Here is a 19501-nt window from a genome sequence, read left to right as displayed (position 1 = left end):
TCGAACCCATGACCCCTGAATTGGGAGTGCAAAGTCTTAACCACTGGACCACCAGGGAAGTGTCAATACATAACAATCTTTAAAAACGTTTTGCTCTTTTTAAGCCAATGGTTAGTGACCTAAATTATCACTTGCTTTAGTCCGACAGTCTCAGACCCCAGGTGTTGTCCCTGAGTCTCTGGAACTGATCAGATTGTTGAATTTGGCCTCTGGTGTGAAAGGGGAATAGAAACGGAGAAGCTATTCTGCAGGATGTCAGTATGAAATAGCCCATCCAACCCAGGGAGAGTTCTGTATTTCTCCTTCTAGTGTGTAATACAGAGACAAGTTCAGTTCTTGTTTCCTTAAACTGCTTAAATTAATTCTAATTTCACAAGATCTTTCTGGAGCCAACCACTGCCGCCTGTCAACCACTCTGGGAGGCCCGCATTTCCAGAAACCTGAATATCTTTGGCCTCATTAACAGGACATGAGAGCAACCTGTTGGCAAAAATAGCTTCTATTTAAACCGTTTTCAACTTGTTTAGAGAATACATCTTGGTCTCCGATATAACTGGCCCCCACAAATGTAAGCTTTACCTTAAAACTGTTACAAACTGCAACTTAAAATAAGCCCGTCAAGCACGGGGAAGCACCTTCCGGGCCCGCCCCCTTCCCCGCCCCACCCGTCGCGATCCCTTCCCAGACCCGGGTTCCCCTCACCGCCCCCCAACCCCGTCGCTAGCGCTCCGCCCAGGCCCCTCCCCGGCCACCCCGCCTCTTCACCACGCGCATGCGCACTTCTCTACGGACCCGGAAATGAAATGCAACGAAGGTCATACTGCAGAGTGTAAGTTTCTCTTTTCTAGTTTAAATCTGTGCTTCGCGGTCCGTTTACTCCATCCTCAGGGTTCTGAGGTCACTGTGGTCTTTTAATTCGCACTCCCGCTCCTCCTCCTCATGTAAATCCAGACGTCAGTATTACGGATCGCGGACCGTTTCCCTTTGGGTTTTAAATTTCTCTGAGGCCAGTACCGAAGCCCTTGCCTTTTCCGCTTTCGGTCCACGTAGAAACCGCCTTTCGCTACATTTTCCTTCTTGAAATCCTTTACTACCTCCGCCCGCCCCCACGTAACGTCCTCTTCCGCGAGGTGGATTCGAGCCCCGCCAGCCTCGCCCCCGAGGCCCCTGGAGGGCAGCGCCGGCCCCCCCGCTCCAGGAGAGGCCGCGTCCTCTCCCCGGTCCTGGGATTCTGGAGAGCCCGCCCCTCTCCTGAGACCCCCTCCCTCCCTCCCAGCCCCTCTGTCCTCGCGTCTTAGACCGGTCTTTCTGCTCCGCAGGCCTCTCCTTCCTGGTCAGCCCTTCCTCTGACCCCGTGTAGGGGGAGGTGACCTGGGCCAGCCTTGTGACACACAAGTGTTCTTCGGTTCTGAGTTCCAAACGGTCTCTTCCAGTATGCGGGCGTCTTATTCAGTCGCCATCCTCGTAAATACAGGGACGAGGGGGATCAGGAGAAGCAGACACAGAGAGCAACTGAAAGAAATAGAAAAACTGAGGATAAAGAAAGAGGGAGAACCAATGGGAACATAGAGGGACTTATAAATAGACAGTAAAGTGAAAGTGATTAAGCCTGGAAGGTAGCAGGTGAATAAAATAAAGAAGTAAATAAAAAAGCCGGATCTCCAGGGATTGGAGGGCAACAAAGGGTGAGGGGCTCTGGATCAGTGGTGGGAGGGTGGTCACAATGGTGAGGCGTTTCACACAGAGGGTCCGGGAGAGGATAAAAGGTGGAACCATGGTCTTCAGAGCATCATGGTGCTGGGAGAGAAGGAGAGGAAAAATACTGACTACTAGAGCAGAGAGAGAGAGAGCAGGAAGGAAGCACAGCCACCTGGGGCGCCAGAAAGGGAGGAGGGAGGGAGTGTAACAAGGATAGAAGTGTAAACAGAGGGCAGAGAGGGAGCAGAGGTGGGGGAAGAAAGAGGCAGAAATACATAGAGATGTAGGGTCGTCAGAAAGGTCGGGGAGAAAGAGCATCAATAGGGGACACAAGGTGCAGAGGGGCAGGACAGGAGTGAGAAAATAGGAGGGGAGAAACAGCAGGAGAAGAGAGGGGAACAAAAAGACAGACATAGACAGCAATAGGGAGACCGATAAACAGAATGAAATGGAAACGCAGAGTGGTGCAGGTGGAGACCTGGAGATGATCACACTGTAACAGAGCCCAGCAGTGCGCAGCCCTTAGCACAGGGCCCTTGGCGCACGCTGTGCCCCCCACCCCCGTTACCAGGCAACGGTTACCAGGAGACCACTGAAGGGATGGCTGGAGTGGCCTTAGAGCTCCCATTCAGCCATTGGTCCGTGCCACAGTGAGCCCCTCCCTCAAGCGACCAACTGTCAATGAGTGACATTTAGTGGACCCATTCAGCCAAATGTCCGCAGAGTGGTGGTGGTCAGGCGGAGAGTGAAGTAAGAGAGGGATCCCCGCCTTCTCCCCTCCGCTTCTCCTTGGGCCGGCAGGTGAGCTGGGAGGCCGAGGGAACAGGCTGGGGGTGTGTCTTGCAGGGCTCCAGAGCCCTCGCCAAGGCCGCCCACTGCCCAGGCCCTGAGGCAGCGGTGACCCTCTCCCCCATCCCCGCCTCTGCGACCTAATGGCAGCGGCAGTCTGCATGGGCCGCTGTCTGCAGGACCTGGCCCCTTGCCGTTGGGCGGCCAGAGGAGCCGGAGGGCCAGTTGGGTCCTGGGTGCCTGGCTCTCTCAGCGATCACAACTGGGCAGGGTCTGGGGACCTGGCCCTGAGGGAGCTGCCAACTGAGATCATCATCTTCCGCCAGGCCTGGGCACTGGCGGTAGGCCCCAAACCTGGTTCTGGATGAATGCTCTGGGGCAGGGTAACTGGCCCCCCTGCAGGGACCCCCTTCTCTTAGCCAGGCCTGGACCTCAGAGGGTGAAAGGTGTGCCTTGGCACCTTCCCCTTTCTTGTCAGGACAGAGAGTAACATTTGTTTGGTGGAGGTTTACAGGAACATCTTTACCTGACCATGACCTGACCTCAGGTACAAAGGATCTGCCACCAGGAGGTCTGCAACAACTAACCACACCCCTCCCTCACCGTTCCTATAAGAGGGCTTTGCTGGAAGTTTTCAGGGAGTTTGGGGTTTTTAAGGCATGAGCCACCCATCTTCTTGCATGGCCCTGCACCAAACCTTTCTCTGTTCCAAACCCCAACGTTTTGATATTGTTCGGCCTCACTGTGCATCAGGCACAGGGACTTGCGTTTTGGTAACATGACCACTATCACCACTGTCCCACTATCACACCACCACCATCACCGCTGTCTCGAGAAGAAATGGCGCGATAGCTCCGCCTCCGCCACTGTCTCCCGGGAGCCCGGAACCCGGAACCGACCCAGTCACAAGGCGCTCCATGGAGACGGGAGGGCTCGGCTCAGGCTGACCGTCATCAACAGTGCAGAGACAGGAAGCCGGCGGGCGGAGGCGGGCGGAGGCGGGCGGACGGAGGGGGGGAATCCAGACAGCAGGCTGAGTGTGTGCCGAAGAGGGCATGCCCCCCAACACTACTTTGAAAGGATGCTGTTTCAAAGTGGCACTGAAGAGTATCAACTGTTTCAGAAACCAAAACCACTAGAAATAAGCATGGTCTTCTAAGAGGGATTTTGCCACCTCCTCCTACTAAAAATGCCGCCAGTGAGGCTATTGGAAGGGCACCACCTAAACTCAAGGGCATCCCTGGAATCTACCCTGGTGAGGAGTCACTAGGCTAATTTTACCTCACTCTGATTCCAAGGTCAATTCTGCCTAATTGACTCACTCAAGCTCAGGAAGTGCTGGATCCAACCTTGTTAAGGGCACTGAAAATGAACCCACAGTGGAGTGTTGGACCCTGCTGTGAACTCAGCGGTACTTGAGACAGGCTGGGGATTCTTCACACCAGAGCCTCTCGACCTCGGCTGTGCCGTGGGTGCTGCGTAGATGTTCAGGAGCATCCCTGCCCTGAGCTGTGACAGCCATGGCCCCTCAGACCCCGCCAGGTGTCACCCCTTCCTCTGTCCCCACGTCATCCCCCATCCCCTCTCACCGTCCTGGCTGGGCTGCACTTCCACCCCCCTTGCTCTCTGATCCCCCCGGCACAGGCTACACTGCTCCTGGCTCCACCCAAACCTCTGCTGTGACAACCAACACTCCTGACACAGGCAGACTAAGTTGTGATTTTAGGACCTTAGGGTCCTAAACACCTTAGGGTGTTTGGAGTCCCATATCCACCCATCTCAGGAATTAGCAGACTCTGGGAGACACAGAGGATTTAAATAAAGATATAAATTCAAAGATATAAATTAGACTATGAAAGGTATATAACATGGTTTAGGGTCTTCCCAGGTGGTGCAGTGCTTAAGAATCCGCCAGCCAATGCAGGGGACACAGGTTCGAATCCTGGTCCGGGAAGATCCCACATGCCACGGAGCAGCTAAGCCCCTGTGCCACAACTACTGAGCCTGTGCTCTACAGCCCACAAGCCACAACTACTGAAGCCCATGCGCCTAGACCCCGTGCTCCGCAACAAGAGAAGCCACCGCAATGAGAAGCCCATGCACTGCAATGAAGAGTAGCCCCTGCTCGCCGCAACTAGATAAAGCCCATGCACAGCAACGAAGACCCAACACAGCCATAAATTAATTAATTTAAAAAGATATATAACATGGTTGACTTGCACATCCATGAACTTATGCACACACATGTCCACACTAAAAAACCGAAATGAGAGGAATTGTTTCTTGACAGATTTTCAATTTTATTAACCATCGTTTTATTCACATGTATTTCAGCATCTTTCAGACAATGAAAATGTATCAACTGTACTGAATTTAGTTTGTCAACATGATTCTATAATAGCCTAATAAAAGAAAAATGGTACAATCATGAAAAAAAACAAAATATTTTAACTCCAATCTCAATAACTATATTCAAAAATATAAATACAATTTTATCTATTAAAATTTATGTACATGGGCATTAAAAACAGCCAAAGGGTTCTCTGTTTTTTCTAATAATAAAACATAGGGACTTCCCTGGCGGCACAGTGGTTAGGAATCTACCTGCCAATGCGTGGGACGCGGGTTCAATCCCTGGTCCGGGAGGATCCCACATGCCGCGGAGCAGCTAAGCCTGTGCGCCACAACTACTGAGCTTGCGCTCTAGAGCCCACAAGCCACAACTACTGAGCCCACGTGCCTAGAGCCTGTGCTCCGTGGCAGGAGAAGCCACCACAATGAGAAGCCCACGCGCAGCAACGAGGGGTGGCCCCCGCTCGCTGCAACTAGAGAAAGCCTGCGCGCAGCAACGAAGACCCAATGCAGCCAAAAAAAAAAAAAAAAAAAAAAAGATTCACAACGAGAAAAGTTAATAGTATTATACACTATTGTCACAGATTATGAAAAATATTACAATAATAAAGTTATGAACTTGGAGAATTAAAAATCATGAAAAAAGTATACTGGAAAGATATATTGTTATTAAAAAAATACATTTTAACCAAACATCATGACGAGAAGGAAACCCTCGATGCATTCCCTCTGAAGTTACAGTGGAAGGAAGGGTGCTGGCCAGGGCTCCTGCCTTTCACCACTGTACAGGGTGCCTGAGCAGGGACCACTAAAGAAAGTAACAGGAGGAAAACAGAGAGCGAGAGACACAGAAACAGCCTGTGAGAGTTAAAAACTGAACATTCACAAGTCGAAGGACATGGAAAGGCGAAAAGTGAAAGGATGGAAAAGACAGTCCATCCTCAAAAGAGAGCAGTGGTGACTACATAATATCAGAAAAAAATGAACACAAAGAACGTTATATAATGATAAAAGGGTCAATTTAACAAAAAGATAGAAGAAATAAAAATATATACACATATAACATTAGATCTCCAAGAAAAAGGAAGCAAACGTTAACAGCAATGAAGACAGAAACAGCATGGGAGACTTCAATGGCCCAGGTTTACTCATGGATGGAACCAAAGAGAAGATCAATAAGGAAACAGAGGACTTAAACAACACTATAGACCAAGTAGACATAACAGACACATACAGATCACTCCACCCAAAAGCAGCAAAAACATGCTTCTGAAACACACATGGAACATTCTCCATGACAGACCACGTGTTAGGCCAAAAAACAGATCTTAACAATGTTAAGAGATTGAGATCATAAAAAGTATGTTCTCTAATCACAGTGAAATAAAACTAAAACAGCAGAAGGAAAACAGAAAATTCCCCAAATTGTGGAAATTAAACAACTCATTATTTAAAAATAATTTGTTATATAAATATTTATTTATATAAATTTATATTTATAAATTTATTTATTCAGCTGTACCCAGCAATCCCCTTCAAGTCACACACCAGGCCCTGATCCATCCCCATGCAGGGAGATCCCCTCACTCTCAGCCCAGATCTCAGCCCTCGGGAATGGGAGGACTCAGAGTCATGATGCTCAGTGATGGATCCAGATTGGAATCACCTCAGGCACATTAAATATACAAATATTTACAAAATGCAAAGGCCTTGTAGACAGGAGTTTTGCAATTCTCCTCATCTGTATAATTTGAGCAAATTTTAAATTTACTATATTCTAGCCACAAAATATACATCCCAAATTAATCATCCACATCCAAAGAACTCACTACCCATCTGGATCTAGTTTCTCCCCTCTACCTGCACTTCTGTGTTTCCACTTCATTCTGTTTATCTGTCTCCCTATTTTAACTCTTTTTGTCTCTCATTCTCTTCCCCTCTGCTCTCTTGCCATTCCTGCCCTCCTCTCCATTTCTTCCCTCACACCTGGCCTGCCCCACTCTGCAACCTGTTCCCCCTTGTTCCTCTTTCTCTCCAGCCTTCTTGATTGCCCTACATCTCTAAGTATTTCTGCCTCTTTCTTCCCCCATCTCTGCTCCCTCTCTGCCCTCCGGATTACACCCCTTCTACCCAAGTGGTTGTTGTGAGGGGCTAGTTCCATCTGGGAACATTTCCTGCAATTAGAATCAATTTAGGGGACTTCCCTGGTGGTGCAGTGGTTAAGAATCCGCCTGCCAATGCAGGGGACACGGGTTCGATCCCTGGTCTGGGAAGATCCCACATGCCGCGGAGCAACTAAGCCTGTGCACCACAACTACTGAGCCTGCGCTCTAGAGCCCACGAGCCACAACTACTGAGCCCACGTGCCACAACTACTGAACCTATGCGCCTAGAGCCCACGCTCCACAAGAGAAGCCATTGTGATGAGAGGCCTGTGCGCCGCAATTTAAAGTACCTCCCACTCGACGCAACTAGAGAAAGCCGGTGCGCAGCAACGAAGGCCCAACACAACCAAAAATAAATAAATAAAATTGGTTCTTTAAAAAAAGAATCAATTTAGGCAGTTCAAGGAAAGAAGAACTGAACTTGCCTCTATATTACAAACTAGAATGAGAAATATGAAATGCTCCCTGGGTAGAATGGGGCATTCATGCTGACACCCTACAAAACAGTTTTTCCTTTCTGTTCCTCATTCAGCCAGGCTGAATGACAACACGTGTCAGTTCCAGAGACTCAGAGACAAATCCTAGAGCCTTGAGACTGGAAGACTGAGCCATGTGATAATTTCCGTCGCTAACCATTGCTTTAAAAAGAGAAATACACTCTGAAAAATTGTTCTAAATTGCATTGTTCATTGTTTCTTTTTTTCCCCAAAGTGTTTTGCCTCTTAAAACATTTTCCCCCAGTTTTATTGAGATGTATTTGACATACATCACTGTACGAGTTAAAGGTGTACAGCATAATGTTCTGACTTTCATATATGGAAATAGTTATCAATAAGTTTAGTAAGCATCCATCATCATATAGATATCACTAAAAGAGAAAGCAAAAAAAAAATAAAAACAGAAAATATAATTTTCTTTTTATGAGACTGTCGACTGAAAAAAATGCACAATCCAAGAGTTGTGAGTTATTTTATTTGGGGCAAAATGAGGGCTATAATCTAGGAGACAATGTCTCAGATAGCTCTGAGGAATTGTTCTGAAGAGGTAGGGGGAGAAAGTCAGTATAACTTCTTTCCTGTATGAATTTTCTGATGTCTAATAAGGTTTGAGTGGTAATTAAAGGTTTTCCCACACTCATTACATCTGTAAGGTTTCTCTCCAGTATGAACTCTCTGATGGCTTGCAAGGGTTGCATATAGACTAAAAACCCTGCCACACTCATTACATTTATAAGGTTTCTCCCCAGTATGAACCCTCCGATGAACTGCAAGGTTTGAATTTTGACTGAAGACTTTGCTACACGTATCACATTCATATAACTTCTTTCCTGTATGAATTTTCTGATGTCTAATGAGGTTTGAACGGTGATTAAAGGTTTTTCCACATTCATTACATCTGTACGGTTTCTCTTCAGTATGAATTCTCTGATGATTTGCAAGGACTGAATTTCGACTGAAGACTTTGCCACATACATCACATTTATATGGTTTCTCTCCTGTGTGGATTATTTGATGTTGAGTGAGGTATAAGCCACGACTAAAGGTTTTGCCACACTCATTACACTTGTAACATTTCTCTACAGCATGACTTTCCCCATGACCCACAAGGTGTGAATTTTGACCAAAGATTTTACCACATATATCACGTTTATACACTTTTGCTCCTGTGTGGATTCTCTGATGCCTAGTGAGGTTTGAGCTGTTAAGGAACGTTTTGTTACACTCATTACACTTGTAACATCTTTTGCTGTGGGCTTTCTTGTCTTGTGTCAGTATTGAGGGATGCATAAAATCATTCTCATTTGTATTAGAAATACTGGTTTGAACACTAAGAGGAATTATGTGAAGTGGTGAAAATGAGGCACTACTGTTGATTTTCTTGTCAGCTTGATTAAATTCATAAATTTCCCCTTCACTTCTCATTATATGGAGTTCATCCTGAAAGTTTAATCCAAGCCTGTTTCCAATGGGCTTGATTCCTGCATCCCGTCTACAATGGCAATGTCTTCCATCAGTGAGATTTTTGTTATGAGTTATAGGCATTTCTTTATAATTTCTTTCATCACCTCTCTGCTGAGACTCAAAGTCATAAATATTTTCATGCATTTCCCTGAGGTAAAAATGTTTGATTTCATGACTTTCAGGTCTTCCCAGCATCACTGTTTGGAATACTTCTCCTGTATCACTGTTCGTTTTTGGTTGTAACTGCTGGATCACATGTATAGGAGAGAGATCTACAAGATACAAAGAACCATGGTTATCCTATTCATTACAGTCCATAAATAAATGTTTCATGTTGAATATCTATTACACCAAAAGTAGTACTTACACCAAACAGAGTTATGAAACTTCCCAACACTGATCTTAAAATTTTTAGAAACACTAAAGGAATAGAATTCTTTACTAAAGAAAGAGTAATAACATAAAATTCAACTTAACTTTAAGGTAGCCTTGTTTCACAAACCCTATGTCAAAAACACTCACACCGGACATCAGCTATCGAAGAAAGGGTATTTTTCCACCACGAACCCAAAGCACATACCAATTAACATTAAACATAGCACTGTCTCATAATTGAGAAGAAAAAATATAATATCATAAATTCTGCATACTTACTGTACCTACATAAATGCTAAAAGACAGACAATATACTGTAATACTAAATAACCCAAACAAGCTTACCTAATAAATAATCTAATTAATTGGCTGTTTAGGATTGAAAAATTAATATATGATAGAGAAAATAAAGATTTGATACAACAATTTTTTTTTTTTTTTAAATTTATTTATTTTATTTTATTTATTTATTTTTGGCTGTGTTGGGTATTCGTTGCTGTGTGCGGGCTTTCTCTAGTTGTGGCGAGCGGGGGCTACTCTTCATTGTGGTGCGCGGGTTTCTCATTGCGGGGGCTTCTCTTGTTGCGGAGCACGGGCTCTAGGCGCATGGGCTTCAGTAGTTGTGGCTCGCGGGCTCTAGAGCACAGGCTCAGTAGCTGTGGCGCACGGGCTTAGTTGCTCCGCGGCATGTGGGATCTTCCCGGACCAGGGCTCGAACCCGTGTCCCCTGCATTGGCAGGCGGATTCTTAACCACTGCGCCACCAGGGAAGCCCTGATACAACAATTTTTAAGAAAACAAAATATTTTTCTAAATATATGCTATAAAACTATGTACCCATAAATAAAAGGCATTTTACAACATTAACAAGTAGTGCAGGTCAGTTGCATTGGAGAATACACACCAAACAACCATCATCTGGAAACCACAATTAAGAATGAATACGTAAAATATTCTCCAGGTATCAAACAGGCAATATTTAGAGCAATCCCTACATGTGCAGTACCCTTAAATTATCTACGTTATTGGCTCCAAATATACGAAATGAAGAGTGAGCACTTTGTAAATTTTTAAACCATGGTCAGACAAAATGGTCAGAAAAATTACAAAAGAAAAGCATACAAAATATAATAAAGGGATATTAAAAACCTGCGTCGGGACTTCCCTGGTAGCGCAGTGGTTAAGACTTTGTGCTCCCAATGCAGGGAACCTGGGTTCAATCCCTGGTCAGGGAACTAGATTGCACTTGCATGCCGCAACTAAGAGTTCACATGCCACAACTAAGGAGCCAGCGAGCTGCAGCTAAGGAATACGCCTGCTGCAACTAAGACCTGGTGCAACCAAATAAATAAATAAAATACTAAAAAAAAAAACAAAAGAAAAAAACCCTGCGACAATGTTAATACTATCTTTTTATACAAAAGTAACTTTTAAGTCTTTACTATACACCGTGCAATATTCTAAGCCATCTAACAGCACTAATTTGTTTCAAATGGCTGGAGGTAAATTAACATGATTTTTCAAATCAGGGCAGTAGACGCATAGCTCTATGTACGTGACCCCCACGGACACAGAATCAAAATGTGAACCTGGACCTACAGACTGAGACAACATACTCTTAAGAATGACCGCCCTGGGGCTTCCCTGGTGGCAAAGTGGTTAAGAATCCGCCTGCCAATGCAGGGGACACAGGTTCGAGCCCTGGTCCGGGAAGATCCCACATGCCGCAGAGCAGCTAAGCCCGTGCAGGACAACTACTGAGCCTGTGCTCTAGAGCCCGTGAGCCACAACTACTGAGCCCATGTGCCACAACTACTGAAGCCCGCACGCCTAGAGCCCGTGCTCCGCCACAAGAGAAGCCACTGCAATGAGAAGCCCACACACCGCAACGAAGAGTAGCCCCCCCTCGCCACAACTAGAGAAAGCCCGTGCACAGCAATGAAGACCCAATGCAGCCAAAAATAAATAAATAAATAAATTCATTAAAAAAAAAAAAAAAAAAAGAATGACCGCCCACCCAGGCAGTACAGAATATAAAATGCTGCAACAAAATCAGGAGTTTAATAAGAAAACCTCAAGGGAGATGCAAAAGAAGTGAGCCATGTAACCAATAATGTTATTCAGCCATCTCTCCTGGAAACTGTTTCTGAGTCAAGGCTGCACATAGTGGTTTAGGTCGTGTACTGGGATAGTTGTTCAATGGATGAAGAGGGGTCATTTTACAGTATGAGTGATGTGGAAGGTGGAGGGATGAGTGAAAAAGTGCTGTGGAAATTGGGGTTATCAGGAAAACCAGTTAAATATGCTAGGAAATAACATTGTTTCCGGGGACTTACCTGGTGGTCCAGTGGTTAAGAATCCGCCTCCTAACGCAGGGGATGCAGGTTCGATCCCCGGTCGGGGAACTAAGATCCCACATGCCACAGGGCAACTAAGATCCCACATGCTGCAGGGCAACTAAGCCTGTGCGCCCCAACTACTTACTTAGCTCGCGCGCTCTGGAGCCCGCGTGCCACCACTACAGAGAAGCCTGTGCACCACAACAAAGAGCCCACAGGCTGCAACTAAGACCCGATGCAGCCAGAAATAAATAAACAAATTAAAGAAAAAAACAGACCATAGAAAAGGTAGGAGAAATAGAATGAAAATAACAAGATAGTAGATTTAAAAAGCAAACAGTGCCTCCATCTACATCAAGGTACATGTGAGGAAAGGTCAGGACAAAAAGGGTCTGAGTGGCACGCAGGATATATGCATATGTGGGAGCACAGCTGGTGACTGCACATCTGTGTGAATAACTGTATGAGGGGAACTAAAATAGTGACCTTAAAAGAAAAGAGGGACTTCCCGGGAGGTGCAGTGGGTAAGACTCTGCGCTCCCAATGCAGGGGGCATTGGTTTGATCCCTGGTCGAGGAACTAAGATCTTGCATGCTGCACGGCACAGCCAAAAAAAAAAAATAAATGAATAAAATAATAATAAGAATAATTGGTTCAGCAATTTTCATAATACTGTCCGATTTTTAACTATGGAAATTATACTATGGGTATGGGACAGAAACAAAAGAGATTTAAAAAGTGATTGTAGGGAGAAAGTAGGATTACATCTATTACACTATTTGCTATGTAATGTATCCAACTGTATACTCCATAAGTTCCATTGTCATTCTTATATTGGAGAAATACATACATAATATTCCAGGAGACTGTGCAAGAATTTTGTTAGCAGAAACCAGAAGAAACAATCAGGAAAAGGCGACTCAAAAGGAGATGGATGCATTTCTTCTGTACACACACATGCAGATACAAAGAAATCGAATCAACAGTACAGTCGAGTAGGAAGGAGATCATGATTTTGAAACCGAGTCCCCCTACATTTCAGTTCCCCTGCCGAGTTTGATTAATATTCTTTATAGAATATTTTATTCCCTTTCTTGTCCCACACCTGCTCCCCTTAAGACTGAGGGTATCAAAAAGGGTGGGGGGGATTGAGACTGAGGAAGACCCTATGGGGCCCTGCCAGCCTTTCCGTGTCCCCGTTTCTTGCTCATAGAAAAAGGCTTAGGGCTTCCCTGGTGGCACAGTGGTTGGGAATCTGCCTGCCAGTGCAGGGGACACGGGTTCGAGCCCTGGTCCGGGAAGATCCCACATGCCGCAGAGCAGCTAGGCCCGTGAGCCACAATTACTGAGCTTGCGCGTCTGGAGCCTGTGCTCCGCAACAAGAGAGGCCGCGATAGTGAGAGGCCCGCGCACCGCGATGAAGAGTGGCCCCCGCTTGCCACAACTAGAGAAAGCCCTCGCACAGAAACGAAGACCCAACACAGCCATAAATAAATAAATAAATAAATAAAATTTAAAATAGCTTATAAAAAAAAAAAAACAAAGCATCCAAGAGCTAGATTCATCCTACAGGTTGTTAGTGTATTAAAAAAAAAAAAAAAAAAGAAAAAGGCTTAGTCTCCTAGACTTTACCGAGACCCAAAGAGCAGATTCAAGCCGTTACTATTAGGAGAGTGAGGGAACGCAGAAACAAAGGAAAAGCAAGTCCAGCATAATCTTTCCCTTGATGGGTAGCTTAAACTGATACCTTGATTTACGACCCCTAACTGCAGCTTCATCCAGCTGGCCCCAAAAAGATTTAAAAATTGATGACACCCGTAGGGTGAATTGAGAACTGAAATTCTTAACCTGTCACATTGGCTCTAAGTAAATAATAAAATATCTCAACTAATGCCTTTGCTCTCTCCTAGAAAGAAGTTAAGGAATCCCAAGATGGTGATTTAAGAGCTTGTTTTGCGGGCACATACAGAATAATCACAAAGGAAGTCACAGTGTGGTGCCCAAAAGTCTGCAGCTGAGATCTTATAGGAAACCTGGGATCACAGACACTCCCCTCCCCTCCCTCCTTTTGCCTTTAAAAATCTTACACCCTGGCCAGCCAGCAAGATGGATTTGAGTCAAGCCTGGGTCTCCTATGTTCCTGGTTGGTGCCACTTTGGATAAGCCTTTCATTGCTCCAAACTCCAACGTTTCTGTTTGTTTGCCTTCACTGAACGACAAGCACATGAACTTGGATTCAATATCATGATGTCTTATGCATGTTCTTTGCCAGGAAAAGGTACAAAACTATGCTGAAAACCATGCTTCAACGGAGCAGTTCCTCAGAGCTCTCATCAGACGCAATGGTGAAAGAATCAAAGCTTTTCCTCTACGGTCAGGAACAAGACAAGGATACAGGCTCTCAATATTTCCATATACCTGGAAGTTCTAGCAAGAACACATAGGCATGAAAAGAGACAATAGGTATCCCAACAGCAAAAGGAAGCAAAATTATCTGTTGACAACTGACATGATCTAATTACGTAGAAAACTCTGAAGATTCTGCAAAAAAAAACCCTGCTAGAAAAAATGAAAGAATTCCCCCCAAATTACAAGATATAAAATCAACATGCAGGGACTTCCCTGGCGGTGCAGTGGTTAAGATTCCGCACTTCCACTGCACAGGGCAAGGGTTCCATCCCAGGTCTGGGAACTAAGATCCCACATGCCGAGCTGTGCGGCCAGAAAAAAAAGTAAAAAAATCAACGTGCAAAAGTCAACTGAGTTTCGGGACTTCCCTGGTGATGCAATGGTTAAGAATCTGTCTGCCAATGCAGGGGACACAGGTTCAGGCCCTGGTCCGGGAAGATCCCACCTGCTGCACAGCAACTAAGCCCGTGTGTCACAACTACTGAGCCTGTGCTCTAGAGCCCGTGAGCCACAACTACTAAGCCCGTGCGCCACAACTACTGAAGCCCGCGTGCCTAGAGCTCATGCTCTACAACAAGAGAAGCCACCGCAATGAGAAGCCCGCGCACCGCAAGGAAGAGTAGCTCCCACTCCCAGCAACTAGAGAAAGGCCGCGTGCAGCAACGAAGACCCAACACAGCCAAAAATAAATTAATTAATTAATTTTTTAAAATGAAAAAAAAGTTTAAAAATTGAGTTTCTAAATACTGACAATGAACAATCAAAAAAGAAGCTCAGAAAACCACTCCATTTAGAAGAGAATCAAAAAACTAAAGTACTTAGGCATAAAGTTATATGGGAAGGGAAAGATTTATACATAAATTTATACATAAAAAGACTGCTGAAAAATATTAGAAAAGACACAATAAATGCAAAGATGCCCCAAGTTCATGAATTGGAAGTCAATACTGTCAAGATGCCAATACTAGCCAAAGTGATCAACAGATTCAAAACAATCCTTAGTGAAATCCCAATAGTGTTTTTGAAGAAATAGACAAATCCATCCTACTATTCATATGGAATCTCAAGAGACAATGAATAGCAAAAACAAGCTTGAAAAGAACAAAATCCGCGGTCTCACACTTCATTTCAAAACTTATTCCAAAGTTTCCAGAGACCAGTGGAACACAACAGAGCCGACAGAGAAAATCTCTTGTATATATAGTCTAATGATGTTCCACAATGGCCTCAAGATCACTATATAGGGGAAAGGCAGTGTTTTCCACAAAAGGTGTTGAGAAAACTGAATATTCACATACAAAAGAATTTAGTTGGACCATTATCTTACACTACATATAAAATTAACTCAAAATGGATGAAAGACCTAATCCTAAGACCCAAATGCATAAAACTCCTAGACGTAAACATACAGGAAAGTCTCTTGACATTGGATCCACCAATGATTTGTCAGATAAAACACCAAAAGCAGAGGCTACAAAGTAAAAACAGATAAACTGGACTACATCAAAATTGTTAACTATGGGGCTTCCCAGATGGCACAGTGGTTAAGAATCCGCCTGCCAATGCAGGGGACACAGGTTCGAGCCCTGGTCCAGGAAGATCCCACATGCCACAGAGCAACTAAGCCCGTGTGCCACAACTACTGAGCCTGCGCTCTAGAGCCTACATGCCACAATTACTGAAGCCCGTGCACCAAAAGGCCATGCTCCACAAGAGAAACCACCGCAGTGAGAAGCCCATGCATCGCAATGAAGAGTAGCCCCCGCTCACCACAACTAGAGAAATCCCACATGCAGCAACGAACACCCAACGCAGCCAAAAATAAATAAATAAATATTTTAAAAAATCGTAAACTATTATTCATTAAAGCACACTCAGTAGAGTGAAAACACAATCTAGGGTATAAGAGAAAATATTTGCAAATCAGATATCTGATAATAGGTTAATGTCTGGAATACAGAAAGAACTCTAAAAGGGACTGATCACCAATTCCACCATGGTGGGGGGGGGGGCCTTCCTCAATCAACCATTCCATACATTGCAAATAAGAAAAACACTAAGACTAACATAAAAAGTATGAAAGGAATGACAAAATAAATAAAAATCAAGATCATTTATAACTCACAGAAAAGTACAAAATGAAAGTACCAGTGTATTAAACAAAACAAATTATGGTTCATCATTGACGGTCTCACTCAACTTCATAAGCTCTCTCATTAAGATGCTTCAAAAGTAGGTGTGCAGGGCTTCCCTGGTGGCGCAGTGGTTGAGAATCTGCCTGCCAATGCAGGGGACACGGGTTCGAGCCCTGGTCTGGGAGGATCCCACATGCCACAGAGCAACTAGGCCCGTGAGCCACAACTACTGAGCCTGCGCGTCTGGAGCCTGTGCTCCGCAACAAGAGAGGCCGCGATAGTGAGAGGCCCGCGCACCGCGATGAAGAGTGGTCCCCGCTTGCCACAACTAGAGGAAGCCCTCGCACAGAAACGAAGACCCAACACAGCCAAAAATAAAAATAAATTTATTAAAAAAAAAAAAAAAAAAAAAAAAGTAGGTGTGCAGATAGAATGAACAGTGGCACACAAGCGACAAAAGATGTAGCATCAACAACAGTTTAGTCAACAGCCTCACAGACATCAGGATGTGAACGTGGACAATGTTATTCATAGAAGAAATTAAGGTGCCATTTATTCAGGCTCAAAGGGGATGGTCATTAGTATATGCGAACAACATTGTCACGGGGCCCTGGAGACAGGCTTTTGTGACAGTCCTCAAAACCAGAAAAAAAAACTGTAAAGACTTATAGGTCAGGCACTCGTGATACTTTCTATCTTGTATCCTACAACCTGCTGACCACCCTACTGAGTAGGTTCAAGTGGTGACTCTGAATGCAGTAGGATGATATTGCAACACATGAGGGAAAGTGTTCTCCATCAGTAATTTTCTGTTACCCAGTAAACCCATTCCCCAGAGAGTCCACCAAAAGTTGTCCACAAACTACAGGTGGATTATCACAGCAAAGAAACTGGAAAAATCTTCAGTCCTTAGGACTATGTAATTCAAAAGCACATTTAAGGGGCAAAATCGTACAAACTTAGGAAAATAAGAAATCAGGAAGAGTACACATTCCCAGACTAGGCAGAGCAGTACAAGAGCCAAAAAATTACAAGATACGGGAGTCAGATGCTCGAGGACCTTGAGATGCAACCACATCCTCAACCCACAGATGCCAACCTAAGAGCCTGAAAGATTCATATATGCTCCCCATGTAGGACTGGGGATCAAAAAGAGGATCTCTCGGGACTTCCCTGGTGGCGCAGTGGTTAAGAATCCGCCTGCCAATGCAGGGGACACGGGTTTGAGCCCTGGTCCGGGAAGATCCCACATGCCGCGGAGCAACTAAGCCCGTGCGCCACAACTACAGAGCCTGTGCTCTACAGCCCGCGAGCCACAACTACTGACCCACGTGCCACAACTACTGAAGCCTGCGTGCCTAGAGCCCGTGCTCTGCAACAAGAGAAGCCACTGCAATGAGAAGCCCGCGCAACGCAACAAAGAGTAGCCCCTGCTCACTGCAACTAGAGAAAGCCTGCGTACAGCAACGAAGACCCAACACAGCCAAAAATAAAAAATTAGAAATTAATTAATTTTTTTTAAAAAAGAGGATCTCTCTGTCCACTGACCTTAGTTTTCCTAACTAACAATACAGAAGAACCACTCCATCTCCCTGTTACACACAGCCCTGAAGTGCATGGCAAAAGCAGAACACAAGAAATGGCTGAGGGATCTAAACAAGCAGACAGGGCTTGAGACAGCTCCATGCAGGTTCTGAGGTGCCAGATGAGTCAAAGAGCAGCCAGTGTTTTCCCATCTTCTGATTACGTCTTCCAAGTACAGCAACTCTGATCAAACTCAGAGGCTCAGGGGTGGGACTCCAGAGGCATCAGCTCTGATCTACAGGGACTAATTGAGGATCCAGTGGAATCAAGACCAGAAGGAGAGATGAAGGGGCAAGAGACCCTGATAAAACAGCCCGCCTCGTGCTCCTCAAAGTCAAGCAACAACCAGTGCACAGGAGCCAGATGACGAGTGTTGTGGATCTTGATAAAGACCTTGCCTTTGTCTCTGTAGGAGCTGCAGCACCACCGGAGGGTGAAAGAACGCATTTCACATGTGGAAGGACGAGAGGGATAAATTACGGAGAAGAAAAATTTCCTCTGAGAGTTTTCAATAAATCAACTTCGGTTTTCCCAAAGAACTCTCTACCCTGAGAAGAGGTTCCCAAACACTACTAGATGTCGTGGCTTCCTCTCTGCCCTGAGATCCCATCTCTGTTCACACTTTTGATACATTCCCACCCATTTGGTTTTTTGCTATTTTCACACCACTCACCCGAGCCCTGGGCTCTTTCTCTTGCTCTAAAATGGAGATAATGTTCAGATCAGAAATAGAAATTCCTGCTTATCAGAGCAAAGAAATGTGAAGTGCTGCGGTTTTTCCAAAATCACAGCTCTTTGTTCAGCTGAGGAGTGAGGACATGACGGGTGGGTCAGGAAAAATATTTCACAAATTCATCCACCTCCTCCTTCTAAATGCATCGGGAACAGTGTAATACATATATCTAACACTCTTCCAAGAAGTAGTGAGTCAAAAGCAATGGGCAGAAAACAGGAAATCAGATATTTTTTAAAAGTTTGCCATTGAGCTTTATACATAATTAAGCTCTGGAACAACCTCTGATGTTTCATGAAATGGACAGATCATCTGAAGAAAGGGTCAGTTTAAACTCATGGTGCTGCATCATGTCTGAGTCCAAGGGGCCTCCCAAGAGGCACACAGGGGAAAATGCATAACACAAAAGGGCAGATCCCAATGTCTAGAGGGAAGTTATCCTCACCCAGAGAGAGCAGGTTCCTGTAGGTCTCCAACATCACGTCCCTGTACAAGGCCCTCTGACCAGGGTCCAGGCATTCCCACTCCTCCTTAGAGAAATCGATGACCACATCCTCGAAAGTCAACTGTTCCTGAAACGAAAACATTTCACGGGGTGGGGGGTGGGGGAGATTTGATAAATAAGGAGTTTGGGATTAACATATACACACTACTATATATAAAGCAGATAAACAAAAAGGACCTACTGAACCACACGGGAACTATACTCAATATCTTGAAATAACCTATAATGGAAATGAATCTGAAAAAGAATATATATATATAGCTGAATCACTTTGCTGTACACTTGAAACTAACACAACATTGTAAATTAACTATACTTCAACTAAAAAAATTTTTTTTTTTTTTTTTTTTTTAATTTTTAACCAAGTGGCCATGAGGATACTTCTTACCTTTATAAAAATGAAATGAGGAAGGTGTAAGGACTGATTCTGTTGATGTATGTATTCTGAAAGATCCAT

General features: G+C 44.8%; 1 protein-coding gene across 1 annotated transcript; it reads right to left on the bottom strand.

Annotated features, from left to right (window-relative positions):
• Positions 1-873: 873 nt before the first annotated feature.
• LOC133077752 (zinc finger protein 836-like) lies at positions 874-19018 on the bottom strand. The gene is made up of 3 exons (XM_061172511.1): positions 18985-19018; positions 8073-9237; positions 874-901 (listed from the first exon to the last, which is right to left on the bottom strand). Exons 1-3 carry the CDS (start codon positions 19016-19018, stop codon positions 874-876), a joined length of 1227 nt encoding a protein of 408 aa, XP_061028494.1.
• Between the last annotated feature and the right edge of the window lie 483 nt (positions 19019-19501).

Source organism: Eubalaena glacialis, chromosome 18 (genome assembly GCF_028564815.1).
Source record: "Eubalaena glacialis isolate mEubGla1 chromosome 18, mEubGla1.1.hap2.+ XY, whole genome shotgun sequence".
In the NCBI taxonomy this organism is placed as follows: Eukaryota; Metazoa; Chordata; class Mammalia; order Artiodactyla; family Balaenidae; genus Eubalaena; species Eubalaena glacialis.
The sequence above is the reverse complement of the archived record's forward strand: the minus strand, read 5'-3'. Positions and strand labels throughout refer to the sequence as shown.

What these genes read in the sequence shown, in the direction of transcription:
- LOC133077752 (XM_061172511.1), bottom strand. Translation starts at nt 19,018, where the DNA reads ATGTTGGAGACCTACAGGAACCTGCTCTCTCTGG. An exon ending in CAGGAACCTGCTCTCTCTGG is followed by an intron (nt 9,238 to 18,984) that starts GTGAGGATAACT and finishes TGTATCTTGTAG; the next exon opens with ATCTCTCTCCTATACATGTG. An exon ending in AAAATTCATACAGGAAAGAA is followed by an intron (nt 902 to 8,072) that starts GTTATACTGACT and finishes AAAAGACCACAG; the next exon opens with TGACCTCAGAACCCTGAGGA.